This window comes from Acanthaster planci, linkage group LG09 (assembly GCF_054643075.1).
Source record: "Acanthaster planci isolate LZ-2023a linkage group LG09, COTS_SCS, whole genome shotgun sequence".
Classification (NCBI taxonomy): domain Eukaryota; kingdom Metazoa; phylum Echinodermata; class Asteroidea; order Valvatida; family Acanthasteridae; genus Acanthaster; species Acanthaster planci.
The window spans coordinates 17,799,357-17,815,561 of record NC_141785.1 but is presented as its reverse complement, the minus strand read 5'-3'; the positions used below and the strand labels follow the sequence as shown (position 1 = coordinate 17,815,561).

The 16,205-nt window shown below is 41.1% G+C and overlaps 1 protein-coding gene across 5 annotated transcripts in view; it reads right to left on the bottom strand.

The window, feature by feature from the left end:
• The window catches only part of LOC110976669 (uncharacterized), a 44,263-nt gene extending 30,585 nt beyond the window's left edge, over positions 1 to 13,678 (bottom strand). The window contains exon 1 of one of the 5 annotated variants that reach the window (XM_087140945.1): positions 13,372 to 13,678. Coding sequence is in view for 2 of the 5 variants with exons in the window: in XM_087140943.1 (XP_086997069.1) it covers positions 7,424 to 7,490 (67 nt within the window). In the remaining 3 variants the exon portion in view is untranslated. Of the gene's footprint in view, positions 1 to 7,135; positions 7,318 to 7,423; positions 8,062 to 13,371 lie in introns of those variants that run through there. The other 4 variants (XM_087140943.1, XM_022230156.2, XM_022230152.2 and 1 more) reach the window with 4 other exon arrangements.
• Between the last annotated feature and the right edge of the window lie 2,527 nt (positions 13,679 to 16,205).

The window sequence follows — 16,205 nt, the reverse complement described above, 5'->3', positions numbered from 1 at the left end:
TACTGTCCTCAATTGAAAATGGACTAAACAGTTTTCAATATTAACAAGGGGCCTGTCCCCATAACATGTTTTCTTTGACTTGTTGAGCAGGTATGTCAGGATCTTGAGGTCCATTCAAGATCAGTTTTTCAGTGCCTGCTTGTGCAGAGTTCAGCCCCCGATGAAAGGGTCTGTGAATTTAAGAGGTATAACTAAACACAACATACAGTCTTCTAGCAAAATGCCAGTTAAAGACTATTATTAGACTGAGCCAAGAAACTTAGCCAAACAATTTGGTGGGCTACACTGCTGATCAACATATGGCAAGTAACCTATTAAGTACATGTACTTCAATGCTCTCATCACACCAGCATCATTGTGTACATACTCGGTACACCTAACTCTGTAATCAATTCGCCATCTGATGCATGTCGTCGTTATTCATTGACCCTCCCAACAATTCCAGTGTTATGACCATGAATAGAACAAAAGGCCAAAATGTCAGTTTCTCAGAAACACCAGAATGCTCAATGACCAAAGACTGAAACAGTTATGGGCTATTACCGCCCAAGTGCACCTGAAGCCAGGTGACAGCGAGCCCAGAGCAGACTCGCCGAGCAGACTCGCCGTGACAATCAACTTTGGGAGAATGGACCCATTGCTTCCTCTGAGATCCATGTGTTGCCCCTACATGTACGGTACATCACAATAGTCAACAAATGCTTTTGTCACAGTGTGAAAGACAACATTGTACTTTGATACATGCACAAGAGGCAATTTGTAAAACTTACAAATGCCACACAGGGCATGAGCTTATATGCTGCCATGAAGCTTTGAGTAACTTTTTGAGGGGTGTCATCCATGAAAAGACCCTATGGCGATTGGATGCCACCTTGGTGCAATTGGCTACAGATGCAATTTGCTACAGAGAGTAGGGCCTGACGCGAACCACCCTTTGTCATGTTTGTAACCTCAAAAGGGATCCCTTTGAATTTGAAGCACACTTGGATATCAGCCGCTTGACAGCTGATTTACCCATGCATGTTTCAATACTTGCAAGATTGCCGTTTGTGGGCGTGGTCAGACACTTGCAAAGACAGCATTGGCTAATTCTGTTCAGTACAAAGTGACATCCTCCCAAAATCTTTCAAAATCAGGATCTTTCTGAGAGGGGAAGAAAATTAATATCATCGCCTTTTTCTTTCTGTTCCATAACACACTATAATGTTGCGACACTCAAGAGACCACATTTTATCAGGCGGGGGAGGAGCAAGGGGGAAACCGATATGACTTTGGCAATAATGAGAGTGGCTTGCTGACAAACACCACCAAAATGAATGATGTGGGGGTTTCTCTTGTTCTAGTACTAGCGCTGGGGCCCCCGCTGCCAAACCGATTGAACCCCAGAAGACTTTGAGCAGGTGCCACTGCCTACGCCACACATAAATTTGAGAAGGCGCAACTCATTAAGGGGGGGGGGTTGAGGATGAAGTAGAGAAAAGAAAAACTTGGAAATTACTAGTCTCCAGAGCAAAGACACCTACCGGTACATTTATTTATATGGCTTACCGTACAAAAGTCTGTACCAGAGAACCAACCCCCAATGTAAGGGAAAGGATTTTGTGACAATAGGGTGAGTACATCATTACTAACATCTGACAAACTGATAAGACCAGGAAACCAAGGGATAGAATTATGAGATTAAGTGACCAACTGACCAGAACTACAGGTACCTGCATCCATGCCCTGCTAAAGTTGACCCAGTGTTTTCAGATCAATGGTGCACAAAGACTTTTGGACTCTGTAAATAAATTTGTCCAACAAACCTGTTGCACCTACATGTACACAGCAATGGGGGGGAATCAGACCAAAACAAAAACTACCTCCTAAAAAAAAAGAAATGACAGTGGTTATGGCCCTTTCTTTAAAAAAATTATCTTGAGCCAACAAGGTTACAAACGATGCCTCCATGAAACCATGTTTTCTAATTAAGCCAGCAAGTACGCCCATCAACTGTGATAAAAAAGGGGTACAAACTTCAAGGAGGTAGTATCTTGTTTGTGGGGGTAAGGAGCGAAGTGTTTGGTCAGGCTAAAAATAGCCGGAGCACCCATAGAAAAAATCTAGGGCATGATAAGGGGCTGCCCCCTTTGTATTTATCCAAATCCCTGTTTTGCAAAGGGTTTTTTTTTTGTGGCACTGAGAACTGATGTGACGCCCTACCAGTTCACACTGGCCAGCTCAGTAGCTGTGGGGTCCACACATGCATTGCATGAAAGTTATTGAGCAGATCAAAGTCCAAAATGTGGTGCGGATGTGATACACAAACGTTCAACAACTCCAAGTCCAATTTTTTTCCTTATTTTAATTAAGGACAGGTACGTACAGGTACACATACCAGTAGGATGAGTAAGACTTCTCAATTCTGATACAAAACAACTAGTTTTAATTACAAATGTTTATCACATAAATTTCCCAAGAAAAGAAAATACTTGCTTAGCAAAATTGGCAAATTGGTCGTATAATCACTCTGTGTATGTTGCTTGTGACTCGTGAAAATTTGCTAAGCAAACATTTTAGCTTCTTGCCACATACTGAAATACAGTGTCAAGGCTGTGTGTCAACTAGCCAGTACGGTTACATGCACGCGACAAAGAGAAAATACCGGTCACATGAATATACTGCAATTACCAGATAAGGGGCATGTTTCAGATATATTTGGAAGCCAATCTGACACTAAGTGTTTTTCTTAACATTTATCACAACAAAGAACATCATGAATAAAGTACATTTAAAATTTGCACTACTTAAAACTGGGTAACAAATCTCAATATTTATGTAAACAAACATGACCCCTGTCTTGTTTGCAGTAGATTGGGATTGCGCTGGGATGCAGCCTATGATTGTTTATTGACTAAATTTAGGCCTTGCAAACTCAACACATTCTAAATATTAACCCCTTCAATGCTGAAAGTTCAGTGGGTGGGTCTGTGACATAGACAAAATTTCCAGAAAAAGAATTGTCAGGACAGTGGAAACCAACTGGAAAGATAAAATGAAAGATTTATCATAACTGAAAAAGACTAACATAAAAAAAACCAATGAAAATACCGGTACCTGCAATGCATCCTACAAAACACAACATATTGGGGGGTAAATGCCCTTGAATATAAAATGGGGAAAATGCCAAATATAATTTAAAGAAAACTCTCACTCGACAAGGAGGGGATGGTACATGCAAGGCATTTTCTGAAATAATTCCATCAAACAGACTGATGTTGAGGGAAAAAGTGCTGCAAGTCTGACTTTGGATATTACCCAATCTCTGACAAGGGCAAAATACCGCAGGTTTCGAGGAGTCCCTGCCAAAACTGGCAGAACGGGGAACAATCTTGCATCATGAACAGGAGAGAGAGAGAGAGAGGAATGCACGGCAGGAATGTACATGTACTTGTACCATCCAGACATTTTGCAGCCCAAAATTTCTTTCAAGGTTTCCCTTTTTTTCTGAAATGGTGTTACAGTAACTAAACTGCTGTGTTCACAGGTTGGCTTTTGCATAAAATAAAACTTTAAACTAGTCTCCAAGTCTTCTGATGGTCAGAGTTTGACAAAGAGGGTGCCAACAACACTGAAGAAAGGCTCCAAAGTTTTGAAAGGCCAACTTTATTATCATTTTAAGCACAACCCTTGTGTACTGGCAAGAAATTCTGTTTTAAGAATGTGAGTGTGATGTAAATGTCAGAGGAAAAAAAAACAGTTTGGCCATTTGGCATGTTGTAATGGACTACAAAATCCTGTATCTACATTTCATCTAACAGATTCTCACAGAATAAAAAAACCTGTACATGTACATTTCAACACTGAAATAATGTACATGTACGTACACACCATGTACACAAGGACAGTTTACGTTGGAGTTTTCTTGGTTTACACTATGAGCAAAACCGAATACTTTCAGAATGAATATATGGAGTATGTGTTCCAAATCACTGCTGGCCACAATAACAATGGTAGAACAAGAGATTCCAGCAATGTTATTTAAACCAAAAATAACATGGTACAATGGTACAGATTAAACACCTGAATTATTTTTGGCACACTTTCATCTGGAAATCAAACTTAGTAGAATACTAGCCACTTTATCAAAACCTAAAAAAATGCAAGAGAAGTCAAAGAAATTCCCTTCATAATGTCTCCAGTGTATAGTGAAACGTTAAATTACATACTTTAAATGGAATAAAGAAGTTAGAATGGGTAATTGATAAACTGAGGGTAATTTCAAAATGGCCTCACTGAAGAAAGCTTTTAGTTTCTATATCACTTCCTGAATTTCACTTCCTGAAAGAATTGTTTCTTTGAACTGCAAACGAAAAGTAAAATTACTTCAGCATTTACCGTGAATACAGACTAAAAATATAACAGCAGAAAGAAGTGGACAGACTCAGAAGTTATGCTGACTGTACATACATGTACTGGATGTCCCCCCCCCAAAAAAAGCCTACCATTTAACACTGTGCAAACTTTTTTGCCTTGGAAACAGCACACTCTGCCGAGTTAGATCCTATTGTTTCCAATTACTATTTAAAGTAAATACAAGAAAAGCCTTGTCCTGGGGTGGAAGGCCTTGAATATTATCCACATGACAATAGCCGTTTATAGCTTTATTGTTACATGTACTTGTCATATTAGCCATTGAGGTCTGTACTCAAAATGGGGAAAACAAACACACACAATGAGACTAGTGTGTAATCTATAGCCAGCAAATGATTGTTTGCTATCGAATGACAGTCAGTGTTATATTTCTTTCTGCCGTGTACGCTTCCTGTGGGGAAGGGAAGCTGTGGGGGAAACGCCTCACAAATGACCCTGTGACCCCAAGCCCATGTCCTAGTCCTTCCCACTAGTCCCTCCGCCGCCTGCAATCTGGCACCAGGGCCAGGCCAAACCAAGGGGGGCTAGGCCACACAGTTGGGGGGACCAAGGGCCCTCACCAGCCCCACTAGAGGAAAAGAAAAGACGGGCCCAAGCTTTTTGAACAAGGCCGGGATTTGCATAATATTCCTCCATTCAGGCCAAGGTCACACGAGGACAAGTTGTTTTTTTCTATTCTACAGGGATGGGAACTGGTGGCATTGTCAAACTGGAACCAACGGATGGCAGACTGTTTGGTGTAACTTCCATGCCACACAGCTAACACTAGTAACAGGAAGGAAGGCCACACGCCCCTTGACCACACTGGTGCTTGCTGAAGACGGGAAGGCAGATACAGCAACAGCATTCAAATACACTCTATGACACACAGAAAATGCTGTATGCTGTCGCAAGCTGAAGGATTCACTTCATGGTTGTCTGTTTTATAATAGCTGGTCTCATCTTCAGGCAAATAGTGAACAACAGAAAATGTAGAGCCTACACGTACTTAGGACATGTGCTACAGCACAATGTCCTTTACTCTTTTCAATTGTTTTACATACTGTACACCAGCATGTAAAACCTGTGAGTATTCAACTTTGTCACTGCAAGGGGAAGGGATTCCTTTTTACAACATGACCCAGTTTAGATTCATACGAATACGTACAACATGAAAAATCTCAAAGTTAGACTACCCTCGTATTTTATCCATGCACTACCTGTACCTTCAAAAAACCTTGATCTGGCTTCACAAAATGACCCTAATTCAGCCTAACAATAAAAACAGAAATTAACAAATGAGATGAATTGATAATGCTTTAAATTGTATGAAAATTAATTTCCAGATCTACATCTATTTAAATGTTACAGTGCCTCAAAGATTACAAAAAGCTCTATTGCCTTCAAGTTTAATTAAAGGTTTGAGACCAAACAGGATACTTTTTATCAACTTCTTTACTTCTGTGGATTTCTTGAAGGCACTGTAACACACTGTCAATCAAACTATGTTTTGCTCAAAGCAAAGTTTACCTACTACCAGTCATACTTTTTTTTTTAAGTACAAAATGATGATGTTGAGAAACTTTGTCAAATAAGCCGAGTAATAAATATCAGTTGATCATCCCCACATGTTTCAACGTTTTTTAAGTCGCATCAGTTTAAACTTTTGATTACCCAAAAGTCTATGGTTTTGCTAAAAATCTTTGTTAATACTGCTAAAGCAAAAATAATGTGCATTTTTCAGATAAATTTCCCATTGAATCCATGGTCACACTGACTTGCAAAAAAGGAAATAACTTTGATTTTGTGACCAACAAAAAACAGCTATGTGTACTGTGTGATGCCCACAGCGACATCACCCTCATACATGAATCTGTCATGGCCCGACAAAATGATGACATCTTACATGTTAGCACAATAATATAAAGTCACAAATCGTTTATCAAACAGGCCATAAAATAAGTTGACTGGCATTTTGGATTTTCAAGCTTTTTTGTCTGCCAGGTTTAGTGCTATATATCAGACTTTGGCCCCCGCAGTTCACTTGGGATGTGAAGAGGAATTCGTACAATATAAATCCCACCCCACCCCCATCTTTTCCATCTCAGCAATGAAACCCGAAGTCAATGTTCATGATCCTTGTAAAAAAAAACACCTAACAATCATTTTGAACACAAGTTGCTGGCAATTTGAATGCAAATTACAATACATACAAGCTACAACTTACTTATAAAAATACCAGCTACAACTTACATGTACATGTACAAGTGGCAATCTTGGAAAACAAAAAACGAAAAGGCCCAGTAGCATCTCCACTATTTCCAAAAAATCTGAATACTTATGATCAACGAATATTATACACTGTACATGAACTGTCATGTTGGCCTTGCAACTCCTTTTTAACATGGCTGCACTCAATACAAAAATTAATGAGGCAGAAAATTTGGCACAACAAACTTTACTTTTTTTACTTCAATTACTAGGAATGGTTAGGTATTTGTTTATAATCTCTGTCGTATCACTTACAGTAAGAGGAGTTCAATATCATGTAACATAAAAATAAACATATTTTCAATGGGAGGGAGCCTTAACATTTAAATGATTGCAGTTTCTATAAGTATAACTTATGGCTGTCGGCTGATCTTCATATGTTCAATTATTCATGAAGGCTTACGACAGAACTTTTTATGGCTTCATTGACAAAAAACAAGAGTGGTCATAAATTATCGTTATAGGAACTTACAAGTCACAAACAAAGAGATGTGGACGTAACATGAGCCGCTCTGTCAGTTTCGCGTGAGGGTCTGACGCTGAGAAATTCCCCCAGGTTAAAATAGCCATTTACCCCCGACCGGCGGCCACAACGCTACCGACGATGCGCTCTCGCATACACACGGAACGAGCGAGGGTCACACGGCATACGATTACACACAGACACGGTGAACGTACGTACAGGGGGGTCATCCAAACATCTGGGTTGTCCCCCACCTAAAGTGGCCCAAATCCATTAATTCGTGACAGGAAATCTTACCTTCTGTGTCTTCCACATCTTCTTGATTGTCTTCGTCGTTTGGGAACAATACGTCGTCTTGTTCCATCGTGGTTTGAAGGGGAAAATGTACGAGAAATTTGACCTATCAGCTCATTCCCTCTCCCCGATTCTCAGTAAATAAAATCGCAATAGAGTTCTTATTAGACTGGTACCCGTGGTCCTATCTGCCTCTAACTGTCATCGGACGGTGTCACGTGGAACCAGCGAAAGAGAAACCCCCCTTTTGCGCAGAGTTTTATCACGTCACGTTAAATGAAGCGCGCTATTTCCGAACTTTCTTTTCGAGTTTCAGAGAAATTTCCCACAGGGAAAGTTGCTCGTGTCCCCATTATGGCAGTTTAGTGAACTTACTGATTTCTTCGCTGGCATGTTGTGAGAAAAGAAAGGTTTTAGAACTGCAGAGAAAAATTAAACCATAACATTAATTTCACAGTTACAGCAACCTGTATCGACATACACAGATATTATGCGGAGCATGTGGACAAGTTAAAGGGCAGGGGCAGATGGGGTAATAATCTTTTGAGGAATAAGATCGGCACATAGTAAGTCCGGCACACTCTCCTGAGGACGGCCAGAGCACACTGGCCGAAACGTCGAGTTAACACTCACTGGTTCTTTTTTATTAAGAGAACCACACCTTGCCCAAAAGAGATTGGACTAAATGGCGCATACAGCAGGGTGACATCCCCCATCTCACCCTGGCGAGATTAATTATTACAGTTTATCTTCTAACTTATATCGATATATAATTTATATTAAAAAATTGTTTATTTTATCTTTGAATTCCTGTTATTTTTTATATTCAATCCATGATGGTGCTAGCAGTGGCGTATTTGGGGTGAAACGTTCTGGGGGAGGAGAACCCAGATTACACACATTTTTTTACGATGGCGTCGAAAGTATATCAACTATGTTTTGATGTTGTTTTGTTTTTTTCATTTCACGGTTTAAAAACAGGGGGCGTGTCCCCAGTATGGGTGTTGGCGTTGTAAATTTTGACATTGTGTTTTGCCATCCCCAAAAAGTGGTTAATGTAACAAAAAGTTTACAATTTTTTTTATTTTCTTTTGTCTTATCGTCTCGTCTTGTTTTGTTTTGTCTTGTTCAGTCCATCAAAAACTTACTGATTTTTTATTCATTCGCCTTTCCACAGTATATAATTATTTTGGTCCATTACAGAAGGAGAGGATTAGACTTGATCACCGCGTCCTATACTTTTCTGGTAAATCAAGTTCTGGGCGGACGCGAGGGTTAGTGGGTACGGGTCGCAGCGTCAAATTGGGATGGAGGGCCTCCAGCCGTCTCTTTTGTTTAGTTGCGTCCTTAGGTATTTTTAAGTTTAGGCCTAGGAAAACGCTTTTGCCGAAAATAGCGCATGGTGCAGGTGAATCGCTTAATTGTTGGACAATAAGATCAGTGGCGCGAATTTGTGCCCGAAATTTGGGGGATGGGGGTGGAGAAATGGGGGTGTGGACTTGCCCGGTCATGGAAATTTGAAAAGTGGGGGAGGGGGGACTGACACAACATGACACTATAGGGGCGATGTTCATGATACAAATATATATACAGTCTTACATAAGAACAGCATTTTACAGTCTTTTTTTACTCTCCCTTTTAAGCGCTATTGAATACATTCTGTTGTTGGAAAGTCCGAACAATTCTTCCCATTTCGCTTTAATTTTTCTTCATCACGAACAAATAGGTGGCAGAAAATTCAATAGCTAAGCCCCATTCCCAGGATTTACATCATGCAATGGGTAAAAAAAAAGTGGTATTGCAAATAGTGTTTTCTATAAATCTTTGGGTACTTTAATGATATGCACAGGCTTTCCCCGTATCGGGAGAGAATCAATGCGACGGTAATCTGTATACCCAACTGTTAGGCAATTCATCTGGTATCCAGTGTTGGGCGAAATATGCCCAGCGTTTTTACAGGGTACATTGAGTGGTGAAATTACAAGAGGGAAGGAGGCCGGGTACTACGAGCGAGCAGATCCATTTTGAGGGGTTGGGGTTTTTTTGGGGAGGGGTGCGTACAAGGAGGGTTACTACACGTAGCCCAGTACTTTTCGAGTCCCAAGCTTCTCTGCCAAATATTGAACTGGGTAAGAGAGAATAAAGTTGGAGAGTACAGGCATTTGATGGTACATACACAAGGGAAGTTTAATGTACGACTTAAGACACTCCAAGTTTTGTAAAATTTATTTTAAGTTTTTAGGACAAAAGTCGTCATTTTACTGTGTAATCTTACCTTTAAACATGTACCATCAGAGGCCCGTATACTTCAGCTTTGTTCCCTTCTAACTAGTTACACTTGGTAGAGAGCTTGGTACTCGGAAACTACTCGACTACAACAGTGTTACTACATGTTGGAGTATTTGTCATCGTTGGTGACGACATTTGATCTTCTTTTGTTCTTGACCGTATAAGACCCTACTTGGCTTATGCTGTTCAGTGGGCTTCTAACCTTTATAGATGTAATCATGAGATTTAAGCCCCTGAAACTTGACAATGAGTTGGGGCTGGGGGCTGTCCCCCTGCATGGATCCGCATCTGCGCACCCAACCCCGTCGATATCCATACCCCTGGATGCCCGTTTGAACTAAAGCCGCAATTTATAAGCTTTTGGTCCCCCCTTGAAAAAAGGGGCATTCCAACTGTCTCAAGAAGTTTCACCCTTATACGTAAATTCCATCACATCGCACCGGTTTTGGGAAACTGAATTGAATTTTCCAGAAATAATGCATGGTGTCTTTTAAAAAAACAACCCTTTGAAGGATGGTGACTGTTTCGTCAGCGTGGCGTATTCCGATGTTATCAAATTGAATCAAAATTTTTAGGCTAAACATTAAGTTGAAGAATACAAATTTTGTAGACCTTTCTGTTGAATTTATGCTCCAAATGACCAGTTACACTAATTTTCTCGACAATTCAATTGAAAAAACTTATCCGTTTCATGAAGACAACAGCACATTTTCTAGAGTGATTTTTTTTCGAATTTTCCTTTATGAAATCCATATTTTTGCACAGGAAAATCAGCAGAATTGAAAAACATGCTTCTACAAGTGGGCACAATGTTTCATCTAAAGTGCCGAGTGAAGCACGCTCTTATTAAACGCATCAGAAATAGATCCACACTTGCTTCTGTATTACTAGTACATTTAAATTAAGGCAGGCCTACGTGAAAATCGGCGGGTGCACATAGCTATGACTGGAGGCGCCGTGGCACGGGTTGGCCGTGCCTAGACCCCACGGGTCCCCTCTCCCGTCACGCGTTCAGAGCCATCCACGGCGGAAGCTCAGACTTTCTTCAGTAAAACACTCGATTGCTTTTGAAAGATGGAAAAGATGAAAACATCTCCTAAAAGAACTGAATATCGAGTCATAAATATATCCCTATATCGATTTCATCTTGCAATGGTTGACTCTATAATAGTTATGAGATGGAAATAAACAGGGCGAACAATCTGTTTTGCAATGGGCTAATAAATTCTGGTGATATACGCCCCTGGGTTGTAAGGGATGGGGGAAGGGGGAAGCCATCCCGGGCCCCTGTATATACCGGTAGGTGATGGTGTGAACACCGCGACCAGAACATGACTTTTCATGCTGTTGGTAAAAGCCCGTGGTTGTTGATCGATTTAATTCCATGTGGGCTCTGTTTGGTTTAATTCCATGTGGTTCTCCCTGAAGATTCGTGTGGTGTTGTCAGGTGGCCACGTTACCCAAAGGTCGGGTTGGGGCGGTACTAGGGGTGGTGGTTTTTATAGTATGTAGGCACTGGGCCCTTACCGTATTAAAAACTGTCATGGAGTAGCCCTGGTTTGAATCTCACACAGGCTAAGCAGATAATTTTGGGAAATTATAAATAATACTGTAAGATATCATCCAATTCGCTGAATACCTACTGCAGTTTGTCCCATCCCTTCTTAATAATCGTCGTTTCCGTATACGGCATTGTTTTCACGAACTCTTGATGCGTTCTCTATCAGAAAGAATTCAATCAAGTTTTCAAAAATGCTTGTCAAAGCCATATCCTTTAAATCCTGGAGCAAGCCCAGAGACCTCGTCCGTTTTAGCTGTGACAAGAGAACGACAGTCCTATCTCGCAGGGGTGTCTTTGAAGCCAAGCCCACCGGCTTATGTAAACAAATTCAGGCATTTGGACATGACACCGGGAACTCCAAAAGTTCCCTGGAGCATTGAGCTCCAAATTCATCAGTACGCTCGCAATCAAATCATCTTATTGGCATGTATTGGAATTAGCAAGCCAATCATTTATCTTCCAATAACATTATTGGGGACTCGATCACGTCTCATTCCTGTCTTTCAAAGTAACGACGCGACGAAGAGTACAACTCGCCCCTAAAAATAATTTTGTGTAAGACCCATTACGAGTGGGAACTCTTTAAAGTAACTTAATTGTTTCATTAGTTTCCAGTTACTCGAGTTACTCGGTATAACTATAGGCCTACAGTTCTTCATTTTTTTCTATTTCTTCAGTCAACATCAGGTTTGAAATGAAGAAGTTTAGGCCGAGTAGAGGGATTTCTTTTCGGAGGAGATGCATATAGAGGTCTATTAACCGAGCACACAAACCCTCAAAACCAGCTTCCGGGTTCTCTTCCTTTACATGGGTGTTAATGTCCTGGGAAAATCAGACAACATAACTTTCTACCACGTACAGACTCTTACGACCCCGTCTACTTCCGCTGTCCCCGACCGCATGAACAGAACGGACGGTGTGGACGCCACATCTCAATCTGCGCGTGCGCAGGTGGACATATCAAAGATGAGCATGAAAGTAAAAGGTCACGCAGCGAGTTTCCGGAACCCTATGGGGATTTTACACCACGTACGATAATTTTTAGAAGAATGATTCCTAACTGAAACCACCCCATGAAACACTCATGTTAGAATTTTAGCATTGTTTTCCTCAAGTAATATTTAGGAAAACTCACCTGGGGATGGGTAAGAAACGAATCTCGTTAACGACCTTTCACTTCCGGTGGCATTGTACCTAGGTCTCCTTGTTCACGCAACTTTGTTTTTACTCCCCGTGCTTACGTGAAAACGAGATTATACAGCATTGCAATACCTGCAGATGATAGGTTCTAGATTCCATTGAGTTGACATGGCGCAGTTCTGGTCAGCAAATTAGTCAGATAAATTATTAGAATCATTATCAGTAAATTACTGCTTTAAGTATACCACCTTATAAGTAAAAAAGTGTTAAACACTTCGATCTATTTGTAGTTTGGCTTTTACTGAAAGACTGCCATAAAATTTCAAACTGTAAATGCTCATCTGAGTACAAGACTGGCGCATTGCACTGTTCTTCGTGCATTTTAGATTTTCGGAAGTGATAGGTAAATTTTTGGCAGGATATTTCTCCTTTAGGTCAGGTGATTTATTTAGTTTCTATAAATTGATATACTAGCAAATATTTTCCAAAGCCCCTTTTTCCGAGTTGGATTTTTTAAGAAGTTACTGAACGAAAAACTATTATATATATTTTTTCCTATCTTATAGTTCCGGAAGCGCGCCATCAGGGGTCAACTTTCGGGCTCTATATAGGCCTACGCGAATGAACAACAAGGGGCCTCTCTTTTTTATTCATGTAAAATCGATGTGAGAAATAAGCCACCACTGTTTGAAAACTTCATCATGCGAAATGTTCTTTTTCAATAATGGGCAGAAATTGCCCACGCTCTTTTATAAGCAAAGAAGATCGACCACGTAAGATATCCATTTTCATTTTATTGATCGGCGATCACCTATTCTGTCCGATCGGTGTGCTCATTTTGTATCTGTATTCTGCTTCAGCTGTGCCTTAAAAACACATCCTTATTTATTTCCAATATTTTCTAATCCCCGGTGCTTGTGAAATTTATCTGAAGACCCCGAAGAAATCGCTCTTTACTTACGCCGTAAAAGTAGTCCGTTTCTTGAGTTTCAAGGAGACCCTTCGATGCAATTCCAGTTTATATGTTGCTACGCCCCCTTCACAAAGCTCTAGTCGCTCATTAAAAAGCCCAACCCATAATGCCAGCCGTCTGATGTCACGGTTTTCTGGGTGGCCGGCACTTACGAATGATTCAGGTGAACTTTGGTATGTTGAACTCATTAATGACGGATGGGTCTGTACGGCAGCGTATGGCAAAATGTTGTGCCAGAGGTTGTTAAAAGGTTTTTGAAAATCAAAGTCGTTTTGGGTCTGTCCGTATTAGCGTGGCACGTCGGCAGAAAGCTTAAGCATGGATCGCATTTTACATTAGTTATTGCCATCGTCCTCGAGCATTATTGCTGAATGTTGGTTCCTTGTTGGGTTCCTTGTTGGGTTCATGTTGCCTTTCTTTCCTGCAGACCGCATTTTCTCCTGTCGAAATAAATCTCAAGGGTGGCTCTTTGACAGCAGCAAATTTTCATATCGTGCGAATCGGTAGAATCGGCATCTCTTGTGGTGTGACATGGTTAGAAGTGAACCTGAATTTCCAGTGAGTTAAGCAAGCCCTGCGTGTAGCTCATGGAATCTTCTTTGAAGTGAAATGTCGGAAAGACACATGCATGTTTTTCAGGAATGTTTTGCTCCCGGCACGGATCCAGACGGGGTGTTTTTTGGGGGGGGGGAGGGGGTTCAACCCTCCCCCCTCATTGTCGTTAAAGGTTGCAAGCCACCCTAAAAAAGTGAAAAAATAAAAATATACCAAAATAAACTCTGTAGGGGTCTTATTTTGCGTGTCCAGTTAATGAAAAAACAAACAGATTAAATGGCTGCAACAACAGTGACGAATACAGTAAACCCTCCCCAAACGAAAATATAATCGAAAAATCCTTCCCAACAAAAATCCTGAATTCGCCCCGTCCTCCATGTGAGCCTCGATCTAAACCAAGAGAGGGCGCAATTTTCTTAGCAACGGAGGCTCCTTTGGTCGGAACTGGAATTTTCTGGTTCACCTGCCTCACGTGTGAAATGCACGCGTGAGGGGTCCTGCTCGAGGCGGTATTACGTCACGAAACCTACCTTTAGTAGAAGCATGCAACACAATTATGATTTTAAGCATTTCTAACACAAAGTTCAAAGGGATTTCTTCTGAGTTATAGGACTAAACCTAAACGATGAAATTCCATGCCGGTTTGATGGAGGAGGTACCGTGGTAGCTTGAAGGCGGATTTAGCGTTCTTGAAATAGTTATGTCTATTGCCGGAGACGAGCCACCGTTCGCCCGTTGTGTCACGCCGTGGGCATCAGGCTTAATGCTGGGAAATTTCTGCATCCCAAGGCGTTTGGGAAACAAATTCGAATCTTTGAAAAATATTTTTATACCCATTATCACGTGAAGTCTGCTCACTTTTGTTCCCTTGTAGAAATACTGCAGAGGCAGCCTTACACAAAATTGGGGGCGGGTGTGGGCGGTCAATTTGACTGAGTCGCAGCAGACTAGAACGCCCCTACGTAGGAGCACTTCCCCTGAAGCAAAGTGTCTTCTACCATAGTTACTCTGTTCCTTGCTCTGCTTTTACCAATGACTTACTATACCGCGTTCCAGATACCCAATTCCTTGGGGACCCTTCAGGGGGCCGGCCGTGGGTTGGCATATAGACCACGGTTCCCTCTAACAGCGGAGTGCACTTGTGGACGCCCGAGCTTTGCCCGTGCCTAATGGCCTGACCCGTTTACTCGAACAGCCTGTGATGTAAATTAATTGTAGAATTTCAGGCCCCGCCGTTGGCTGACCAGAGATGGGGGGGGGTTGTCGTCAAACCCAAAAGGGGAACTTTTGGCGCTGTGAATACATATTTTTATACAAAGGCCTATCATAATGTGCTTTTGAACAAGTTGCATGTTTGTCGCGAACCGAAGGATGCATGTAAGATTGGTACATTTCAGTTTTCAATATTCAGGGCTTGTCGTAAATTGGCCTGGTATATGAATTTGCTCGCCACCCAGCACCTTGAATCAGGCGGCTGGGTGTCGAGCGAATGATGTGAACGTTATCATCAAAAACTTTCAGAAAATCCCACAAAAAAATTAGACGAAAATTGATAAACTAGTAAATAATTATTACCTCCACTCACTTACCATAACTAAAAATTAAAAAAAAATATATATATATATATTATGGGTCGCAAAAATGTATGTATTTAGCAGGGCGCGATTCGAACTTTCTCAAGTCCTTGGAATTAACGATATGGATATGGATATCGTTCATTCAAGTATGCATCACCATCGCTGTGGAACTCTCTCCCACACCATATCAGAACTGTCAAAAATGAAAACGAATTTAAGTCACTACTTAAAACTCCCCTGTTTCATTAATTGGTTTATTTCATAATATTACTGTGAAGCGCATCGAGATGTGCTATGTGATGTGCTATATAAGAAATGTGTTATTATTATTATTTTGGCGGGCTGGATTAGTATCCTTGCTGGGTTGGGTGGGCCATGCGGCAGTTCTGCTTTCTTTACCAGATTATGACCAGCGAAATAATAAACAACATGGATAATACAACCGTAGAAGACAAAAATGAACAGACGCGCCACACGAGTTGTCAAGTGTGAACGGTACGTACCGTAGCTCTGTGGCCGTTTTCCAATCCTCAACTTGATGTTGAAGCTGTAAGCGCAGTAATTAGTTTAATAGTGCCACCCAACCCAACGCCCCCCCCCTAAGCCTAATGTTCGTTGGTTAGAAAAGACACAGTGGTTGACTTAAATATGCGAAGAATTTTTTAACTTCGGAAGTTAAAATAAAATTAA